Raw genomic sequence first — 19,043 nt, forward strand, 5'->3', positions numbered from 1 at the left:
ACAAACAATTCTCGACGGATTGCCGTCAAGCTTGCAACGAGTCGAGAATTGTTTGTGTGTGTTGATTATTCCCCTGAGTTTGGTGCGAATTTACGGGAAAACTTTTTTCTGCTGAAGTTTGAGGATAACTGTGGGCTCAGCTGCCCACTGTAGTGTTTTTTTGTAAAGTACACACGCACCCGCGCGCGTCCATCTTACGTGTATATTACGTGTATCTTAGGTTGACTCGTTCACAGCAGCTCACGTGCGCGTATACATACACATACTCCAACCCGAGATACTCTAGTTTACAATGACAGCGATTGCGCGAAATATACAGAACGTTCAATTTGAGAAATAATTTGTAGGCAGAGTGCGAGATAGAAGAATGGTTCAATTACAAATAGCAGAGTGTATACAAAAACAGAAAGGTGTGTTAATATTAGAAAAAAAAGTGCATATATTAGTAGCAAAACTCACTGAGTCCCTCACCATGATGTGTTCCTGAAAACGAGTGAAAGCTGTATATGTTAAACGAGTGTAGATGCAGGTGCAATGGGAGATACCAAAAGTGTGTGCGTGCCAGTGACGGATAAGATAAGTAGTAGCAGGGCCCTTTGTGGTGTTTGAACACGGGCACACTTTTTGGTGAGCTCCCCTGCTTTGGGATCATGGCTGGGTTTGTGATATAGTTGGCCATGGAGCAGCAGCAGCAATATTAGGAACAGCAATAGCAGGAACAGCATCAGCAACACCACCAGAAATAACACCGGTAAAATTTTTGACAAATTTGAAGCGCTTGTTTTGAGTTTAGTCGACGCTGGATAGCACACACTATGCCAAATATGATAAATATAAGTAGTGGTGGTAGTGGTGGTGGTCATAGTGGTGGTGGTAGTGGTGGTGGTCATAGTGGTGGTGGTAGTAGTAGTGGTGGTAGTAGTATTGGTGGTGATGGTAGTAGTGGTGGTGGTGATGGTAATAGTGGTGGTGGTGATGGTAGTAGTGGTGGTGGTAGTAGTGGTAGTAGTGGTGATGGTAGTAGTGGTGGTGGTGGTGATGGTAGTAGTGGTGGTGGTAGTAGTGGTAGTAGTGGTGATGGTAGTAGTGGTAGTAGTGGTGATGGTAGTAGTGGTGGTGGTGGTGGTGGTGGTGGTGATGGTAATAGTGGTGGTGGTGATGGTAATAGTGGTGGTGGTGATGGTAGTAGTGGTGGTGGTAGTAGTGGTGGTGGTAGTGGTAGTAGTGGTGGTGGTGGTAGTAAAGCTATTCCACCACGAGCAAACAATGATTATTATGTAGCAAAATTAAACCCCGAGAACTGATTCCACAAGCTTTTCTTCTGCACCATCTGAAACAACTTGCACGGTGACTTATACAACTCAACCTGTGATTCTATGATCCCGCTGTGCCTTGTTGATACTCCTAGTGCATATGCATCCTCCACATTTTTCGTCCCCCGTGCAAGATCATACGACAAAGGCGCCATTTTGCCGCAGGATCTGCCAAGTTCAGAATAAATGTGTGAGTCAGCAGCTACACTAGTGCAATGTTGTGGTAGGCTATGGGAAACGGTAGCAGAGGTCGGTGGGCTCCCCCTGCTTTGGGATCATGGCTGGGTTTGTGATATAGTCATCCGTGAAGCAGCAACAGAGGTAACATCAGAAATAGCATCAGGAACAGCATCGGTGGTATTTATAGTAGCAGTTACCAATAAAAGAGCGATAATATAGCAAAGATCGGCATTAGCATGTAAAATCGCAGCCGGTAGAAGGCGTTTATTAACACCAGTTTTAACCTCCTGATTAGTTTTTTATGTTTTTTTTGTTTTTCATTTTCATCATCGGATAAGCTATATCCAAGTTCTGCAATTAGCAGAGCCTTGGGTTTGTTCAGGAAGATTTCCGACCCCTTTTTGAAGATTGATTTTAGGCTCTTTACTGAGCGAGTATAGTAGCTAGTTGGCGGTAATGTTTTTGTTTCGAAGTTTGCTAGAAGCCACCCCCCCTCAACAACCTCAATGTGTTGATTAAAAGTTTCAAGCAACCATCTAGCATACTCTTCAGGTGTCTTTACTTTTGTTTTGCCAAACCTGAAGAACTTTTTACTTCCCCCCTCTTTGATGTACGACTTGTGGTAGTCGACAATCCAGACTTGGATTCTTGGTCGACGAGCCACTTTAGGCCCTACTCCGACAAGAAGCTTATAGCCAATCTTGTTTTGTTTTGTGAGATAGGCTATATCGCGTGCAAGCTTCGAAAGAATGTCCTTCCTCTCCTTGGCAAGCATCGGGAAACGGACATTACCTGTGGGGCTACTTTCATCAATGTAGTATGACTGTCGTTTTGACGAGGAGGAGAAATAAGCCGCAAAACTAGTGTTCTTTGTGTTCTCTGTGTTCTCTGTGTTCTCTGTGTGCTTTGTTTGTTTTGTGTGTTTTGTGTGTTTTGTGTTCTTTTTGGAGTTGGAGTTGGTCTGGTGATTGGAGGCAGTGGTGTCAGTAGTGTTTATAGCATTTGAGGAACTCTCTGTGAACATGTTCACACCTTTTAAATCATTTTGCAAACCGTAGACTATATTAGTTTCCTTGTCAAAAGCAGGGGTCATGGTGTAGTACCTTTCTTCTCCTTCAAACTCAAAACTAAAGAGATGAAGATAAGGAAGCAAAAAAGATGGTTTTTCATAATGGGTATTCATTTTGGCTGCTTTATCTCTGATGTCTTCGAAATGCTCTTTTGTAACGCTGTATATCAAATATTTTCCATCGGCAGATGAAAACAATGATTCACCAATCTTAATAACCGAGTCTTCATCGATACCAAACGATTGTAAAATCAAGGCGTCTGATAGTCCTAACATCCGTCTCACCCAGTGAAAAATCTTTGGACTGATAGATTTAAACTTCGCATTAGAGCCTTCCAGCAGCATAACAATATCGACTGAATCATATTTATTCCACAATCTTCTCTCACTGTCAATTATGGAAATTTTAATACCTTCAGTGAGGAAAAATCTTTCGGCATTTTTGGCAATTGACAAATTATTGGTTAACGAGGATGGCGACTTTGATTCAACTTTTTCAGAGAGCTGTGAAGTTGGTGATGATTTGGCTTTCTTCACAAAGGCGGTCTTCAATTTCTCAAATGCCACTTTTGGAGATTTGAGAGCAGGTTTCTGTGATAATTTAAACCGAACCTTGGGCTCGGCGGGTTTGGAATCCTTTGCAAAGACGTTTTGAAAACATTTATTAAAAAAGGGCATTGTTAATTATTAAATTGTAGTCTTACTCAATTATTGATTGTAAAATCTGGTTAATGTTGTCGAGTAAGGCTTGGTGGTGTGTTTAATTGTGGTAAAAGAAAGAAGAAGAAGAAGAAGAAGAAGAAGAAGAAGAAAAGGGTAAAAGAATGTTTGAGGTCACAAGGGTTTTGTTTGTGGATATTTATACTTCACCAGGTAGCCCTCCAGTCACGCCTTGTAGTTGGAGACTAACAAGTAAATTGTGTTATGCCATATACATTGTGGTTGCAAAACCCGCGAGGAAGTGAGGGGAACAGAAGGGCGTGTGCAATTGTATACGCTACCAAATGCTTTATAACAAAAAACCAAATGGGTGCTGCCAAATGGGGTGTTGCCAATAGTGTGTTGCCAATAGTGTGTGGCTGTAGCAGAAAACGGACGACTAGAGTGAATGAATTGTATGTTTGGATGCATGTTGGCTCAACACAATCTACAACCTTATACATCCTGCAATGCATTCTATCTCCACAAACAATTCTCGACGGATTGCCGTCAAGCTTGCAACGAGTCGAGAATTGTTTGTGTGTGTTGATTATTCCCCTGAGTTTGGTGCGAATTTACGGGAAAACTTTTTTCTGCTGAAGTTTGAGGATAACTGTGGGCTCAGCTGCCCACTGTAGTGTTTTTTTGTAAAGTACACACGCACCCGCGCGCGTCCATCTTACGTGTATATTACGTGTATCTTAGGTTGACTCGTTCACAGCAGCTCACGTGCGCGTATACATACACATACTCCAACCCGAGATACTCTAGTTTACAATGACAGCGATTGCGCGAAATATACAGAACGTTCAATTTGAGAAATAATTTGTAGGCAGAGTGCGAGATAGAAGAATGGTTCAATTACAAATAGCAGAGTGTATACAAAAACAGAAAGGTGTGTTAATATTAGAAAAAAAAGTGCATATATTAGTAGCAAAACTCACTGAGTCCCTCACCATGATGTGTTCCTGAAAACGAGTGAAAGCTGTATATGTTAAACGAGTGTAGATGCAGGTGCAATGGGAGATACCAAAAGTGTGTGCGTGCCAGTGACGGATAAGATAAGTAGTAGCAGGGCCCTTTGTGGTGTTTGAACACGGGCACACTTTTTGGTGAGCTCCCCTGCTTTGGGATCATGGCTGGGTTTGTGATATAGTTGGCCATGGAGCAGCAGCAGCAATATTAGGAACAGCAATAGCAGGAACAGCATCAGCAACACCACCAGAAATAACACCGGTAAAATTTTTGACAAATTTGAAGCGCTTGTTTTGAGTTTAGTCGACGCTGGATAGCACACACTATGCCAAATATGATAAATATAAGTAGTGGTGGTAGTGGTGGTGGTCATAGTGGTGGTGGTAGTGGTGGTGGTCATAGTGGTGGTGGTCATAGTGGTGGTGGTAGTAGTAGTGGTGGTAGTAGTATTGGTGGTGATGGTAGTAGTGGTGGTGGTGATGGTAATAGTGGTGGTGGTGATGGTAGTAGTGGTGGTGGTAGTAGTGGTAGTAGTGGTGATGGTAGTAGTGGTGGTGGTGGTGATGGTAGTAGTGGTGGTGGTAGTAGTGGTAGTAGTGGTGATGGTAGTAGTGGTAGTAGTGGTGATGGTAGTAGTGGTGGTGGTGGTGGTGGTGGTGGTGATGGTAATAGTGGTGGTGGTGATGGTAATAGTGGTGGTGGTGATGGTAGTAGTGGTGGTGGTAGTAGTGGTGGTGGTAGTGGTAGTAGTGGTGGTGGTGGTAGTAAAGCTATTCCACCACGAGCAAACAATGATTATTATGTAGCAAAATTAAACCCCGAGAACTGATTCCACAAGCTTTTCTTCTGCACCATCTGAAACAACTTGCACGGTGACTTATACAACTCAACCTGTGATTCTATGATCCCGCTGTGCCTTGTTGATACTCCTAGTGCATATGCATCCTCCACATTTTTCGTCCCCCGTGCAAGATCATACGACAAAGGCGCCATTTTGCCGCAGGATCTGCCAAGTTCAGAATAAATGTGTGAGTCAGCAGCTACACTAGTGCAATGTTGTGGTAGGCTATGGGAAACGGTAGCAGAGGTCGGTGGGCTCCCCCTGCTTTGGGATCATGGCTGGGTTTGTGATATAGTCATCCGTGAAGCAGCAACAGAGGTAACATCAGAAATAGCATCAGGAACAGCATCGGTGGTATTTATAGTAGCAGTTACCAATAAAAGAGCGATAATATAGCAAAGATCGGCATTAGCATGTAAAATCGCAGCCGGTAGAAGGCGTTTATTAACACCAGTTTTAACCTCCTGATTAGTTTTTTATGTTTTTTTTGTTTTTCATTTTCATCATCGGATAAGCTATATCCAAGTTCTGCAATTAGCAGAGCCTTGGGTTTGTTCAGGAAGATTTCCGACCCCTTTTTGAAGATTGATTTTAGGCTCTTTACTGAGCGAGTATAGTAGCTAGTTGGCGGTAATGTTTTTGTTTCGAAGTTTGCTAGAAGCCACCCCCCCTCAACAACCTCAATGTGTTGATTAAAAGTTTCAAGCAACCATCTAGCATACTCTTCAGGTGTCTTTACTTTTGTTTTGCCAAACCTGAAGAACTTTTTACTTCCCCCCTCTTTGATGTACGACTTGTGGTAGTCGACAATCCAGACTTGGATTCTTGGTCGACGAGCCACTTTAGGCCCTACTCCGACAAGAAGCTTATAGCCAATCTTGTTTTGTTTTGTGAGATAGGCTATATCGCGTGCAAGCTTCGAAAGAATGTCCTTCCTCTCCTTGGCAAGCATCGGGAAACGGACATTACCTGTGGGGCTACTTTCATCAATGTAGTATGACTGTCGTTTTGACGAGGAGGAGAAATAAGCCGCAAAACTAGTGTTCTTTGTGTTCTCTGTGTTCTCTGTGTTCTCTGTGTGCTTTGTTTGTTTTGTGTGTTTTGTGTGTTTTGTGTTCTTTTTGGAGTTGGAGTTGGTCTGGTGATTGGAGGCAGTGGTGTCAGTAGTGTTTATAGCATTTGAGGAACTCTCTGTGAACATGTTCACACCTTTTAAATCATTTTGCAAACCGTAGACTATATTAGTTTCCTTGTCAAAAGCAGGGGTCATGGTGTAGTACCTTTCTTCTCCTTCAAACTCAAAACTAAAGAGATGAAGATAAGGAAGCAAAAAAGATGGTTTTTCATAATGGGTATTCATTTTGGCTGCTTTATCTCTGATGTCTTCGAAATGCTCTTTTGTAACGCTGTATATCAAATATTTTCCATCGGCAGATGAAAACAATGATTCACCAATCTTAATAACCGAGTCTTCATCGATACCAAACGATTGTAAAATCAAGGCGTCTGATAGTCCTAACATCCGTCTCACCCAGTGAAAAATCTTTGGACTGATAGATTTAAACTTCGCATTAGAGCCTTCCAGCAGCATAACAATATCGACTGAATCATATTTATTCCACAATCTTCTCTCACTGTCAATTATGGAAATTTTAATACCTTCAGTGAGGAAAAATCTTTCGGCATTTTTGGCAATTGACAAATTATTGGTTAACGAGGATGGCGACTTTGATTCAACTTTTTCAGAGAGCTGTGAAGTTGGTGATGATTTGGCTTTCTTCACAAAGGCGGTCTTCAATTTCTCAAATGCCACTTTTGGAGATTTGAGAGCAGGTTTCTGTGATAATTTAAACCGAACCTTGGGCTCGGCGGGTTTGGAATCCTTTGCAAAGACGTTTTGAAAACATTTATTAAAAAAGGGCATTGTTAATTATTAAATTGTAGTCTTACTCAATTATTGATTGTAAAATCTGGTTAATGTTGTCGAGTAAGGCTTGGTGGTGTGTTTAATTGTGGTAAAAGAAAGAAGAAGAAGAAGAAGAAGAAGAAGAAGAAGAAAAGGGTAAAAGAATGTTTGAGGTCACAAGGGTTTTGTTTGTGGATATTTATACTTCACCAGGTAGCCCTCCAGTCACGCCTTGTAGTTGGAGACTAACAAGTAAATTGTGTTATGCCATATACATTGTGGTTGCAAAACCCGCGAGGAAGTGAGGGGAACAGAAGGGCGTGTGCAATTGTATACGCTACCAAATGCTTTATAACAAAAAACCAAATGGGTGCTGCCAAATGGGGTGTTGCCAATAGTGTGTTGCCAATAGTGTGTGGCTGTAGCAGAAAACGGACGACTAGAGTGAATGAATTGTATGTTTGGATGCATGTTGGCTCAACACAATCTACAACCTTATACATCCTGCAATGCATTCTATCTCCACAAACAATTCTCGACGGATTGCCGTCAAGCTTGCAACGAGTCGAGAATTGTTTGTGTGTGTTGATTATTCCCCTGAGTTTGGTGCGAATTTACGGGAAAACTTTTTTCTGCTGAAGTTTGAGGATAACTGTGGGCTCAGCTGCCCACTGTAGTGTTTTTTTGTAAAGTACACACGCACCCGCGCGCGTCCATCTTACGTGTATATTACGTGTATCTTAGGTTGACTCGTTCACAGCAGCTCACGTGCGCGTATACATACACATACTCCAACCCGAGATACTCTAGTTTACAATGACAGCGATTGCGCGAAATATACAGAACGTTCAATTTGAGAAATAATTTGTAGGCAGAGTGCGAGATAGAAGAATGGTTCAATTACAAATAGCAGAGTGTATACAAAAACAGAAAGGTGTGTTAATATTAGAAAAAAAAGTGCATATATTAGTAGCAAAACTCACTGAGTCCCTCACCATGATGTGTTCCTGAAAACGAGTGAAAGCTGTATATGTTAAACGAGTGTAGATGCAGGTGCAATGGGAGATACCAAAAGTGTGTGCGTGCCAGTGACGGATAAGATAAGTAGTAGCAGGGCCCTTTGTGGTGTTTGAACACGGGCACACTTTTTGGTGAGCTCCCCTGCTTTGGGATCATGGCTGGGTTTGTGATATAGTTGGCCATGGAGCAGCAGCAGCAATATTAGGAACAGCAATAGCAGGAACAGCATCAGCAACACCACCAGAAATAACACCGGTAAAATTTTTGACAAATTTGAAGCGCTTGTTTTGAGTTTAGTCGACGCTGGATAGCACACACTATGCCAAATATGATAAATATAAGTAGTGGTGGTAGTGGTGGTGGTCATAGTGGTGGTGGTAGTGGTGGTGGTCATAGTGGTGGTGGTCATAGTGGTGGTGGTAGTAGTAGTGGTGGTAGTAGTATTGGTGGTGATGGTAGTAGTGGTGGTGGTGATGGTAATAGTGGTGGTGGTGATGGTAGTAGTGGTGGTGGTAGTAGTGGTAGTAGTGGTGATGGTAGTAGTGGTGGTGGTGGTGATGGTAGTAGTGGTGGTGGTAGTAGTGGTAGTAGTGGTGATGGTAGTAGTGGTAGTAGTGGTGATGGTAGTAGTGGTGGTGGTGGTGGTGGTGGTGGTGATGGTAATAGTGGTGGTGGTGATGGTAATAGTGGTGGTGGTGATGGTAGTAGTGGTGGTGGTAGTAGTGGTGGTGGTAGTGGTAGTAGTGGTGGTGGTGGTAGTAAAGCTATTCCACCACGAGCAAACAATGATTATTATGTAGCAAAATTAAACCCCGAGAACTGATTCCACAAGCTTTTCTTCTGCACCATCTGAAACAACTTGCACGGTGACTTATACAACTCAACCTGTGATTCTATGATCCCGCTGTGCCTTGTTGATACTCCTAGTGCATATGCATCCTCCACATTTTTCGTCCCCCGTGCAAGATCATACGACAAAGGCGCCATTTTGCCGCAGGATCTGCCAAGTTCAGAATAAATGTGTGAGTCAGCAGCTACACTAGTGCAATGTTGTGGTAGGCTATGGGAAACGGTAGCAGAGGTCGGTGGGCTCCCCCTGCTTTGGGATCATGGCTGGGTTTGTGATATAGTCATCCGTGAAGCAGCAACAGAGGTAACATCAGAAATAGCATCAGGAACAGCATCGGTGGTATTTATAGTAGCAGTTACCAATAAAAGAGCGATAATATAGCAAAGATCGGCATTAGCATGTAAAATCGCAGCCGGTAGAAGGCGTTTATTAACACCAGTTTTAACCTCCTGATTAGTTTTTTATGTTTTTTTTGTTTTTCATTTTCATCATCGGATAAGCTATATCCAAGTTCTGCAATTAGCAGAGCCTTGGGTTTGTTCAGGAAGATTTCCGACCCCTTTTTGAAGATTGATTTTAGGCTCTTTACTGAGCGAGTATAGTAGCTAGTTGGCGGTAATGTTTTTGTTTCGAAGTTTGCTAGAAGCCACCCCCCCTCAACAACCTCAATGTGTTGATTAAAAGTTTCAAGCAACCATCTAGCATACTCTTCAGGTGTCTTTACTTTTGTTTTGCCAAACCTGAAGAACTTTTTACTTCCCCCCTCTTTGATGTACGACTTGTGGTAGTCGACAATCCAGACTTGGATTCTTGGTCGACGAGCCACTTTAGGCCCTACTCCGACAAGAAGCTTATAGCCAATCTTGTTTTGTTTTGTGAGATAGGCTATATCGCGTGCAAGCTTCGAAAGAATGTCCTTCCTCTCCTTGGCAAGCATCGGGAAACGGACATTACCTGTGGGGCTACTTTCATCAATGTAGTATGACTGTCGTTTTGACGAGGAGGAGAAATAAGCCGCAAAACTAGTGTTCTTTGTGTTCTCTGTGTTCTCTGTGTTCTCTGTATGCTTTGTTTGTTTTGTGTGTTTTGTGTGTTTTGTGTTCTTTTTGGAGTTGGAGTTGGTCTGGTGATTGGAGGCAGTGGTGTCAGTAGTGTTTATAGCATTTGAGGAACTCTCTGTGAACATGTTCACACCTTTTAAATCATTTTGCAAACCGTAGACTATATTAGTTTCCTTGTCAAAAGCAGGGGTCATGGTGTAGTACCTTTCTTCTCCTTCAAACTCAAAACTAAAGAGATGAAGATAAGGAAGCAAAAAAGATGGTTTTTCATAATGGGTATTCATTTTGGCTGCTTTATCTCTGATGTCTTCGAAATGCTCTTTTGTAACGCTGTATATCAAATATTTTCCATCGGCAGATGAAAACAATGATTCACCAATCTTAATAACCGAGTCTTCATCGATACCAAACGATTGTAAAATCAAGGCGTCTGATAGTCCTAACATCCGTCTCACCCAGTGAAAAATCTTTGGACTGATAGATTTAAACTTCGCATTAGAGCCTTCCAGCAGCATAACAATATCGACTGAATCATATTTATTCCACAATCTTCTCTCACTGTCAATTATGGAAATTTTAATACCTTCAGTGAGGAAAAATCTTTCGGCATTTTTGGCAATTGACAAATTATTGGTTAACGAGGATGGCGACTTTGATTCAACTTTTTCAGAGAGCTGTGAAGTTGGTGATGATTTGGCTTTCTTCACAAAGGCGGTCTTCAATTTCTCAAATGCCACTTTTGGAGATTTGAGAGCAGGTTTCTGTGATAATTTAAACCGAACCTTGGGCTCGGCGGGTTTGGAATCCTTTGCAAAGACGTTTTGAAAACATTTATTAAAAAAGGGCATTGTTAATTATTAAATTGTAGTCTTACTCAATTATTGATTGTAAAATCTGGTTAATGTTGTCGAGTAAGGCTTGGTGGTGTGTTTAATTGTGGTAAAAGAAAGAAGAAGAAGAAGAAGAAGAAGAAGAAGAAGAAAAGGGTAAAAGAATGTTTGAGGTCACAAGGGTTTTGTTTGTGGATATTTATACTTCACCAGGTAGCCCTCCAGTCACGCCTTGTAGTTGGAGACTAACAAGTAAATTGTGTTATGCCATATACATTGTGGTTGCAAAACCCGCGAGGAAGTGAGGGGAACAGAAGGGCGTGTGCAATTGTATACGCTACCAAATGCTTTATAACAAAAAACCAAATGGGTGCTGCCAAATGGGGTGTTGCCAATAGTGTGTTGCCAATAGTGTGTGGCTGTAGCAGAAAACGGACGACTAGAGTGAATGAATTGTATGTTTGGATGCATGTTGGCTCAACACAATCTACAACCTTATACATCCTGCAATGCATTCTATCTCCACAAACAATTCTCGACGGATTGCCGTCAAGCTTGCAACGAGTCGAGAATTGTTTGTGTGTGTTGATTATTCCCCTGAGTTTGGTGCGAATTTACGGGAAAACTTTTTTCTGCTGAAGTTTGAGGATAACTGTGGGCTCAGCTGCCCACTGTAGTGTTTTTTTGTAAAGTACACACGCACCCGCGCGCGTCCATCTTACGTGTATATTACGTGTATCTTAGGTTGACTCGTTCACAGCAGCTCACGTGCGCGTATACATACACATACTCCAACCCGAGATACTCTAGTTTACAATGACAGCGATTGCGCGAAATATACAGAACGTTCAATTTGAGAAATAATTTGTAGGCAGAGTGCGAGATAGAAGAATGGTTCAATTACAAATAGCAGAGTGTATACAAAAACAGAAAGGTGTGTTAATATTAGAAAAAAAAGTGCATATATTAGTAGCAAAACTCACTGAGTCCCTCACCATGATGTGTTCCTGAAAACGAGTGAAAGCTGTATATGTTAAACGAGTGTAGATGCAGGTGCAATGGGAGATACCAAAAGTGTGTGCGTGCCAGTGACGGATAAGATAAGTAGTAGCAGGGCCCTTTGTGGTGTTTGAACACGGGCACACTTTTTGGTGAGCTCCCCTGCTTTGGGATCATGGCTGGGTTTGTGATATAGTTGGCCATGGAGCAGCAGCAGCAATATTAGGAACAGCAATAGCAGGAACAGCATCAGCAACACCACCAGAAATAACACCGGTAAAATTTTTGACAAATTTGAAGCGCTTGTTTTGAGTTTAGTCGACGCTGGATAGCACACACTATGCCAAATATGATAAATATAAGTAGTGGTGGTAGTGGTGGTGGTCATAGTGGTGGTGGTAGTGGTGGTGGTCATAGTGGTGGTGGTAGTAGTAGTGGTGGTAGTAGTATTGGTGGTGATGGTAGTAGTGGTGGTGGTGATGGTAATAGTGGTGGTGGTGATGGTAGTAGTGGTGGTGGTAGTAGTGGTAGTAGTGGTGATGGTAGTAGTGGTGGTGGTGGTGATGGTAGTAGTGGTGGTGGTAGTAGTGGTAGTAGTGGTGATGGTAGTAGTGGTAGTAGTGGTGATGGTAGTAGTGGTGGTGGTGGTGGTGGTGGTGGTGATGGTAATAGTGGTGGTGGTGGTGGTAGTAGTGGTGGTGGTAGTGGTAGTAGTGGTGGTGGTGGTAGTAAAGCTATTCCACCACGAGCAAACAATGATTATTATGTAGCAAAATTAAACCCCGAGAACTGATTCCACAAGCTTTTCTTCTGCACCATCTGAAACAACTTGCACGGTGACTTATACAACTCAACCTGTGATTCTATGATCCCGCTGTGCCTTGTTGATACTCCTAGTGCATATGCATCCTCCACATTTTTCGTCCCCCGTGCAAGATCATACGACAAAGGCGCCATTTTGCCGCAGGATCTGCCAAGTTCAGAATAAATGTGTGAGTCAGCAGCTACACTAGTGCAATGTTGTGGTAGGCTATGGGAAACGGTAGCAGAGGTCGGTGGGCTCCCCCTGCTTTGGGATCATGGCTGGGTTTGTGATATAGTCATCCGTGAAGCAGCAACAGAGGTAACATCAGAAATAGCATCAGGAACAGCATCGGTGGTATTTATAGTAGCAGTTACCAATAAAAGAGCGATAATATAGCAAAGATCGGCATTAGCATGTAAAATCGCAGCCGGTAGAAGGCGTTTATTAACACCAGTTTTAACCTCCTGATTAGTTTTTTATGTTTTTTTTGTTTTTCATTTTCATCATCGGATAAGCTATATCCAAGTTCTGCAATTAGCAGAGCCTTGGGTTTGTTCAGGAAGATTTCCGACCCCTTTTTGAAGATTGATTTTAGGCTCTTTACTGAGCGAGTATAGTAGCTAGTTGGCGGTAATGTTTTTGTTTCGAAGTTTGCTAGAAGCCACCCCCCCTCAACAACCTCAATGTGTTGATTAAAAGTTTCAAGCAACCATCTAGCATACTCTTCAGGTGTCTTTACTTTTGTTTTGCCAAACCTGAAGAACTTTTTACTTCCCCCCTCTTTGATGTACGACTTGTGGTAGTCGACAATCCAGACTTGGATTCTTGGTCGACGAGCCACTTTAGGCCCTACTCCGACAAGAAGCTTATAGCCAATCTTGTTTTGTTTTGTGAGATAGGCTATATCGCGTGCAAGCTTCGAAAGAATGTCCTTCCTCTCCTTGGCAAGCATCGGGAAACGGACATTACCTGTGGGGCTACTTTCATCAATGTAGTATGACTGTCGTTTTGACGAGGAGGAGAAATAAGCCGCAAAACTAGTGTTCTTTGTGTTCTCTGTGTTCTCTGTGTTCTCTGTATGCTTTGTTTGTTTTGTGTGTTTTGTGTGTTTTGTGTTCTTTTTGGAGTTGGAGTTGGTCTGGTGATTGGAGGCAGTGGTGTCAGTAGTGTTTATAGCATTTGAGGAACTCTCTGTGAACATGTTCACACCTTTTAAATCATTTTGCAAACCGTAGACTATATTAGTTTCCTTGTCAAAAGCAGGGGTCATGGTGTAGTACCTTTCTTCTCCTTCAAACTCAAAACTAAAGAGATGAAGATAAGGAAGCAAAAAAGATGGTTTTTCATAATGGGTATTCATTTTGGCTGCTTTATCTCTGATGTCTTCGAAATGCTCTTTTGTAACGCTGTATATCAAATATTTTCCATCGGCAGATGAAAACAATGATTCACCAATCTTAATAACCGAGTCTTCATCGATACCAAACGATTGTAAAATCAAGGCGTCTGATAGTCCTAACATCCGTCTCACCCAGTGAAAAATCTTTGGACTGATAGATTTAAACTTCGCATTAGAGCCTTCCAGCAGCATAACAATATCGACTGAATCATATTTATTCCACAATCTTCTCTCACTGTCAATTATGGAAATTTTAATACCTTCAGTGAGGAAAAATCTTTCGGCATTTTTGGCAATTGACAAATTATTGGTTAACGAGGATGGCGACTTTGATTCAACTTTTTCAGAGAGCTGTGAAGTTGGTGATGATTTGGCTTTCTTCACAAAGGCGGTCTTCAATTTCTCAAATGCCACTTTTGGAGATTTGAGAGCAGGTTTCTGTGATAATTTAAACCGAACCTTGGGCTCGGCGGGTTTGGAATCCTTTGCAAAGACGTTTTGAAAACATTTATTAAAAAAGGGCATTGTTAATTATTAAATTGTAGTCTTACTCAATTATTGATTGTAAAATCTGGTTAATGTTGTCGAGTAAGGCTTGGTGGTGTGTTTAATTGTGGTAAAAGAAAGAAGAAGAAGAAGAAGAAGAAGAAGAAGAAGAAGAAGAAGAAGAAGAAAAGGGTAAAAGAATGTTTGAGGTCACAAGGGTTTTGTTTGTGGATATTTATACTTCACCAGGTAGCCCTCCAGTCACGCCTTGTAGTTGGAGACTAACAAGTAAATTGTGTTATGCCATATACATTGTGGTTGCAAAACCCGCGAGGAAGTGAGGGGAACAGAAGGGCGTGTGCAATTGTATACGCTACCAAATGCTTTATAACAAAAAACCAAATGGGTGCTGCCAAATGGGGTGTTGCCAATAGTGTGTTGCCAATAGTGTGTGGCTGTAGCAGAAAACGGACGACTAGAGTGAATGAATTGTATGTTTGGATGCATGTTGGCTCAACACAATCTACAACCTTATACATCCTGCAATGCATTCTATCTCCACAAACAATTCTCGACGGATTGCCGTCAAGCTTGCAACGAGTCGAGAATTGTTTGTGTGTGTTGATTATTCCCCTGAGTTTGGTGCGAATTTACGGGAAAACTTTTTTCTGCTGAAGTTTGAGGATAACTGTGGGCTCAGCTGCCCACTGTAGTGTTTTTTTGTAAAGTACACACGCACCCGCGCGCGTCCATCTTACGTGTATATTACGTGTATCTTAGGTTGACTCGTTCACAGCAGCTCACGTGCGCGTATACATACACATACTCCAACCCGAGATACTCTAGTTTACAATGACAGCGATTGCGCGAAATATACAGAACGTTCAATTTGAGAAATAATTTGTAGGCAGAGTGCGAGATAGAAGAATGGTTCAATTACAAATAGCAGAGTGTATACAAAAACAGAAAGGTGTGTTAATATTAGAAAAAAAAGTGCATATATTAGTAGCAAAACTCACTGAGTCCCTCACCATGATGTGTTCCTGAAAACGAGTGAAAGCTGTATATGTTAAACGAGTGTAGATGCAGGTGCAATGGGAGATACCAAAAGTGTGTGCGTGCCAGTGACGGATAAGATAAGTAGTAGCAGGGCCCTTTGTGGTGTTTGAACACGGGCACACTTTTTGGTGAGCTCCCCTGCTTTGGGATCATGGCTGGGTTTGTGATATAGTTGGCCATGGAGCAGCAGCAGCAATATTAGGAACAGCAATAGCAGGAACAGCATCAGCAACACCACCAGAAATAACACCGGTAAAATTTTTGACAAATTTGAAGCGCTTGTTTTGAGTTTAGTCGACGCTGGATAGCACACACTATGCCAAATATGATAAATATAAGTAGTGGTGGTAGTGGTGGTGGTCATAGTGGTGGTGGTCATAGTGGTGGTGGTAGTGGTGGTGGTCATAGTGGTGGTGGTAGTAGTAGTGGTGGTAGTAGTATTGGTGGTGATGGTAGTAGTGGTGGTGGTGATGGTAGTAGTGGTGGTGGTAGTAGTGGTAGTAGTGGTGATGGTAGTAGTGGTGGTGGTGGTGATGGTAGTAGTGGTGGTGGTAGTAGTGGTAGTAGTGGTGATGGTAGTAGTGGTAGTAGTGGTGATGGTAGTAGTGGTGGTGGTGGTGGTGGTGGTGGTGATGGTAATAGTGGTGGTGGTGATGGTAATAGTGGTGGTGGTGATGGTAGTAGTGGTGGTGGTAGTAGTGGTGGTGGTAGTGGTAGTAGTGGTGGTGGTGGTAGTAAAGCTATTCCACCACGAGCAAACAATGATTATTATGTAGCAAAATTAAACCCCGAGAACTGATTCCACAAGCTTTTCTTCTGCACCATCTGAAACAACTTGCACGGTGACTTATACAACTCAACCTGTGATTCTATGATCCCGCTGTGCCTTGTTGATACTCCTAGTGCATATGCATCCTCCACATTTTTCGTCCCCCGTGCAAGATCATACGACAAAGGCGCCATTTTGCCGCAGGATCTGCCAAGTTCAGAATAAATGTGTGAGTCAGCAGCTACACTAGTGCAATGTTGTGGTAGGCTATGGGAAACGGTAGCAGAGGTCGGTGGGCTCCCCCTGCTTTGGGATCATGGCTGGGTTTGTGATATAGTCATCCGTGAAGCAGCAACAGAGGTAACATCAGAAATAGCATCAGGAACAGCATCGGTGGTATTTATAGTAGCAGTTACCAATAAAAGAGCGATAATATAGCAAAGATCGGCATTAGCATGTAAAATCGCAGCCGGTAGAAGGCGTTTATTAACACCAGTTTTAACCTCCTGATTAGTTTTTTATGTTTTTTTTGTTTTTCATTTTCATCATCGGATAAGCTATATCCAAGTTCTGCAATTAGCAGAGCCTTGGGTTTGTTCAGGAAGATTTCCGACCCCTTTTTGAAGATTGATTTTAGGCTCTTTACTGAGCGAGTATAGTAGCTAGTTGGCGGTAATGTTTTTGTTTCGAAGTTTGCTAGAAGCCACCCCCCCTCAACAACCTCAATGTGTTGATTAAAAGTTTCAAGCAACCATCTAGCATACTCTTCAGGTGTCTTTACTTTTGTTTTGCCAAACCTGAAGAACTTTTTACTTCCCCCCTCTTTGATGTACGACTTGTGGTAGTCGACAATCCAGACTTGGATTCTTGGTCGACGAGCCACTTTAGGCCCTACTCCGACAAGAAGCTTATAGCCAATCTTGTTTTGTTTTGTGAGATAGGCTATATCGCGTGCAAGCTTCGAAAGAATGTCCTTCCTCTCCTTGGCAAGCATCGGGAAACGGACATTACCTGTGGGGCTACTTTCATCAATGTAGTATGACTGTCGTTTTGACGAGGAGGAGAAATAAGCCGCAAAACTAGTGTTCTTTGTGTTCTCTGTGTTCTCTGTGTTCTCTGTATGCTTTGTTTGTTTTGTGTGTTTTGTGTGTTTTGTGTTCTTTTTGGAGTTGGAGTTGGTCTGGTGATTGGAGGCAGTGGTGTCAGTAGTGTTTATAGCATTTGAGGAACTCTCTGTGAACATGTTCACACCTTTTAAATCATTTTGCAAACCGTAGACTATATTAGTTTCCTTGTCAAAAGCAGGGGTCATGGTGTAGTACCTTTCTTCTCCTTCAAACTCAAAACTAAAGAGATGAAGATAAGGAAGCAAAAAAGATGGTTTTTCATAATGGGTATTCATTTTGGCTGCTTTATCTCTGATGTCTTCGAAATGCTCTTTTGTAACGCTGTATATCAAATATTTTCCATCGGCAGATGAAAACAATGATTCACCAATCTTAATAACCGAGTCTTCATCGATACCAAACGATTGTAAAATCAAGGCGTCTGATAGTCCTAACATCCGTCTCACCCAGTGAAAAATCTTTGGACTGATAGATTTAAACTTCGCATTAGAGCCTTCCAGCAGCATAACAATATCGACTGAATCATATTTATTCCACAATCTTCTCTCACTGTCAATTATGGAAATTTTAATACCTTCAGTGAGGAAAAATCTTTCGGCATTTTTGGCAATTGACAAATTATTGGTTAACGAGGATGGCGACTTTGATTCAACTTTTTCAGAGAGCTGTGAAGTTGGTGATGATTTGGCTTTCTTCACAAAGGCGGTCTTCAATTTCTCAAATGCCACTTTTGGAGATTTGAGAGCAGGTTTCTGTGATAATTTAAACCGAACCTTGGGCTCGGCGGGTTTGGAATCCTTTGCAAAGACGTTTTGAAAACATTTATTAAAAAAGGGCATTGTTAATTATTAAATTGTAGTCTTACTCAATTATTGATTGTAAAATCTGGTTAATGTTGTCGAGTAAGGCTTGGTGGTGTGTTTAATTGTGGTAAAAGAAAGAAGAAGAAGAAGAAGAAGAAGAAGAAGAAGAAGAAGAAGAAGAAGAAAAGGGTAAAAGAATGTTTGAGGTCACAAGGGTTTTGTTTGTGGATATTTATACTTCACCAGGTAGCCCTCCAGTCACGCCTTGTAGTTGGAGACTAACAAGTAAATTGTGTTATGCCATATACATTGTGGTTGCAAAACCCGCGAGGAAGTGAGGGGAACAGAAGGGCGTGTGCAATTGTATACGCTACCAAATGCTTTATAACAAAAAACCAAATGGGTGCTGCCAAATGGGGTGTTGCCAATAGTGTGTTGCCAATAGTGTGTGGCTGTAGCAGAAAACGGACGACTAGAGTGAATGAATTGTATGTTTGGATGCATGTTGGCTCAACACAATCTACAACCTTATACATCCTGCAATGCATTCTATCTCCACAAACAATTCTCGACGGATTGCCGTCAAGCTTGCAACGAGTCGAGAATTGTTTGTGTGTGTTGATTATTCCCCTGAGTTTGGTGCGAATTTACGGGAAAACTTTTTTCTGCTGAAGTTTGAGGATAACTGTGGGCTCAGCTGCCCACTGTAGTGTTTTTTTGTAAAGTACACACGCACCCGCGCGCGTCCATCTTACGTGTATATTACGTGTATCTTAGGTTGACTCGTTCACAGCAGCTCACGTGCGCGTATACATACACATACTCCAACCCGAGATACTCTAGTTTACAATG

The 19,043-nt window shown here is 42.0% G+C and overlaps 10 protein-coding genes across 10 annotated transcripts; 5 read left to right on the forward strand and 5 right to left on the reverse strand. All coding sequences in view use genetic code 12, as the record gives it.

The window, feature by feature from the left end:
• Nucleotides 1–650: 650 nt before the first annotated feature.
• Nucleotides 651–1,304, forward strand: PVL30_004345 (uncharacterized protein; the record flags this gene model as incomplete). Its single annotated transcript, XM_061119545.1, has 2 exons — nt 651–658; nt 839–1,304. The coding sequence occupies 2 exons, from the start codon at nt 651–653 to the stop codon at nt 1,302–1,304; spliced, it is 474 nt and encodes a 157-aa protein (XP_060975528.1).
• A 57-nt stretch (nt 1,305–1,361) lies between these two features.
• Nucleotides 1,362–3,240, reverse strand: PVL30_004346 (uncharacterized protein; the record flags this gene model as incomplete). Its single annotated transcript, XM_061119546.1, has 2 exons — nt 1,362–1,401; nt 1,982–3,240. The coding sequence occupies 2 exons, from the start codon at nt 3,238–3,240 to the stop codon at nt 1,362–1,364; spliced, it is 1,299 nt and encodes a 432-aa protein (XP_060975529.1).
• Nucleotides 3,241–4,396: 1,156 nt separating this feature from the next.
• On the forward strand, nt 4,397–5,065 carry PVL30_004347 (uncharacterized protein; the record flags this gene model as incomplete). Its single annotated transcript, XM_061119547.1, has 2 exons — nt 4,397–4,404; nt 4,585–5,065. The coding sequence occupies 2 exons, from the start codon at nt 4,397–4,399 to the stop codon at nt 5,063–5,065; spliced, it is 489 nt and encodes a 162-aa protein (XP_060975530.1).
• A 57-nt stretch (nt 5,066–5,122) lies between these two features.
• PVL30_004348 (uncharacterized protein) lies at nt 5,123–7,001 on the reverse strand (the record flags this gene model as incomplete). The annotated part of the gene is made up of 2 exons (XM_061119548.1): nt 5,123–5,162; nt 5,743–7,001. The coding sequence occupies 2 exons, from the start codon at nt 6,999–7,001 to the stop codon at nt 5,123–5,125; spliced, it is 1,299 nt and encodes a 432-aa protein (XP_060975531.1).
• A 1,156-nt stretch (nt 7,002–8,157) lies between these two features.
• PVL30_004349 (uncharacterized protein) lies at nt 8,158–8,826 on the forward strand (the record flags this gene model as incomplete). Its single annotated transcript, XM_061119549.1, has 2 exons — nt 8,158–8,165; nt 8,346–8,826. 2 exons carry the CDS (start codon nt 8,158–8,160, stop codon nt 8,824–8,826), a joined length of 489 nt encoding a protein of 162 aa, XP_060975532.1.
• Nucleotides 8,827–8,883: 57 nt separating this feature from the next.
• Nucleotides 8,884–10,762, reverse strand: PVL30_004350 (uncharacterized protein; the record flags this gene model as incomplete). Its single annotated transcript, XM_061119550.1, has 2 exons — nt 8,884–8,923; nt 9,504–10,762. 2 exons carry the CDS (start codon nt 10,760–10,762, stop codon nt 8,884–8,886), a joined length of 1,299 nt encoding a protein of 432 aa, XP_060975533.1.
• Nucleotides 10,763–11,918: 1,156 nt separating this feature from the next.
• On the forward strand, nt 11,919–12,536 carry PVL30_004351 (uncharacterized protein; the record flags this gene model as incomplete). Its single annotated transcript, XM_061119551.1, has 2 exons — nt 11,919–11,926; nt 12,107–12,536. 2 exons carry the CDS (start codon nt 11,919–11,921, stop codon nt 12,534–12,536), a joined length of 438 nt encoding a protein of 145 aa, XP_060975534.1.
• A 57-nt stretch (nt 12,537–12,593) lies between these two features.
• PVL30_004352 (uncharacterized protein) lies at nt 12,594–14,472 on the reverse strand (the record flags this gene model as incomplete). The annotated part of the gene is made up of 2 exons (XM_061119552.1): nt 12,594–12,633; nt 13,214–14,472. The coding sequence occupies 2 exons, from the start codon at nt 14,470–14,472 to the stop codon at nt 12,594–12,596; spliced, it is 1,299 nt and encodes a 432-aa protein (XP_060975535.1).
• Nucleotides 14,473–15,643: 1,171 nt separating this feature from the next.
• PVL30_004353 (uncharacterized protein) lies at nt 15,644–16,291 on the forward strand (the record flags this gene model as incomplete). Its single annotated transcript, XM_061119553.1, has 2 exons — nt 15,644–15,651; nt 15,832–16,291. The coding sequence occupies 2 exons, from the start codon at nt 15,644–15,646 to the stop codon at nt 16,289–16,291; spliced, it is 468 nt and encodes a 155-aa protein (XP_060975536.1).
• Nucleotides 16,292–16,348: 57 nt separating this feature from the next.
• Nucleotides 16,349–18,227, reverse strand: PVL30_004354 (uncharacterized protein; the record flags this gene model as incomplete). The annotated part of the gene is made up of 2 exons (XM_061119554.1): nt 16,349–16,388; nt 16,969–18,227. The coding sequence occupies 2 exons, from the start codon at nt 18,225–18,227 to the stop codon at nt 16,349–16,351; spliced, it is 1,299 nt and encodes a 432-aa protein (XP_060975537.1).
• Nucleotides 18,228–19,043: the final 816 nt, after the last annotated feature.

Source organism: Lodderomyces elongisporus, chromosome 5 (genome assembly GCF_030384665.1).
Source record: "Lodderomyces elongisporus chromosome 5, complete sequence".
NCBI lineage: Eukaryota > Fungi > Ascomycota > Pichiomycetes > Serinales > Debaryomycetaceae > Lodderomyces > Lodderomyces elongisporus.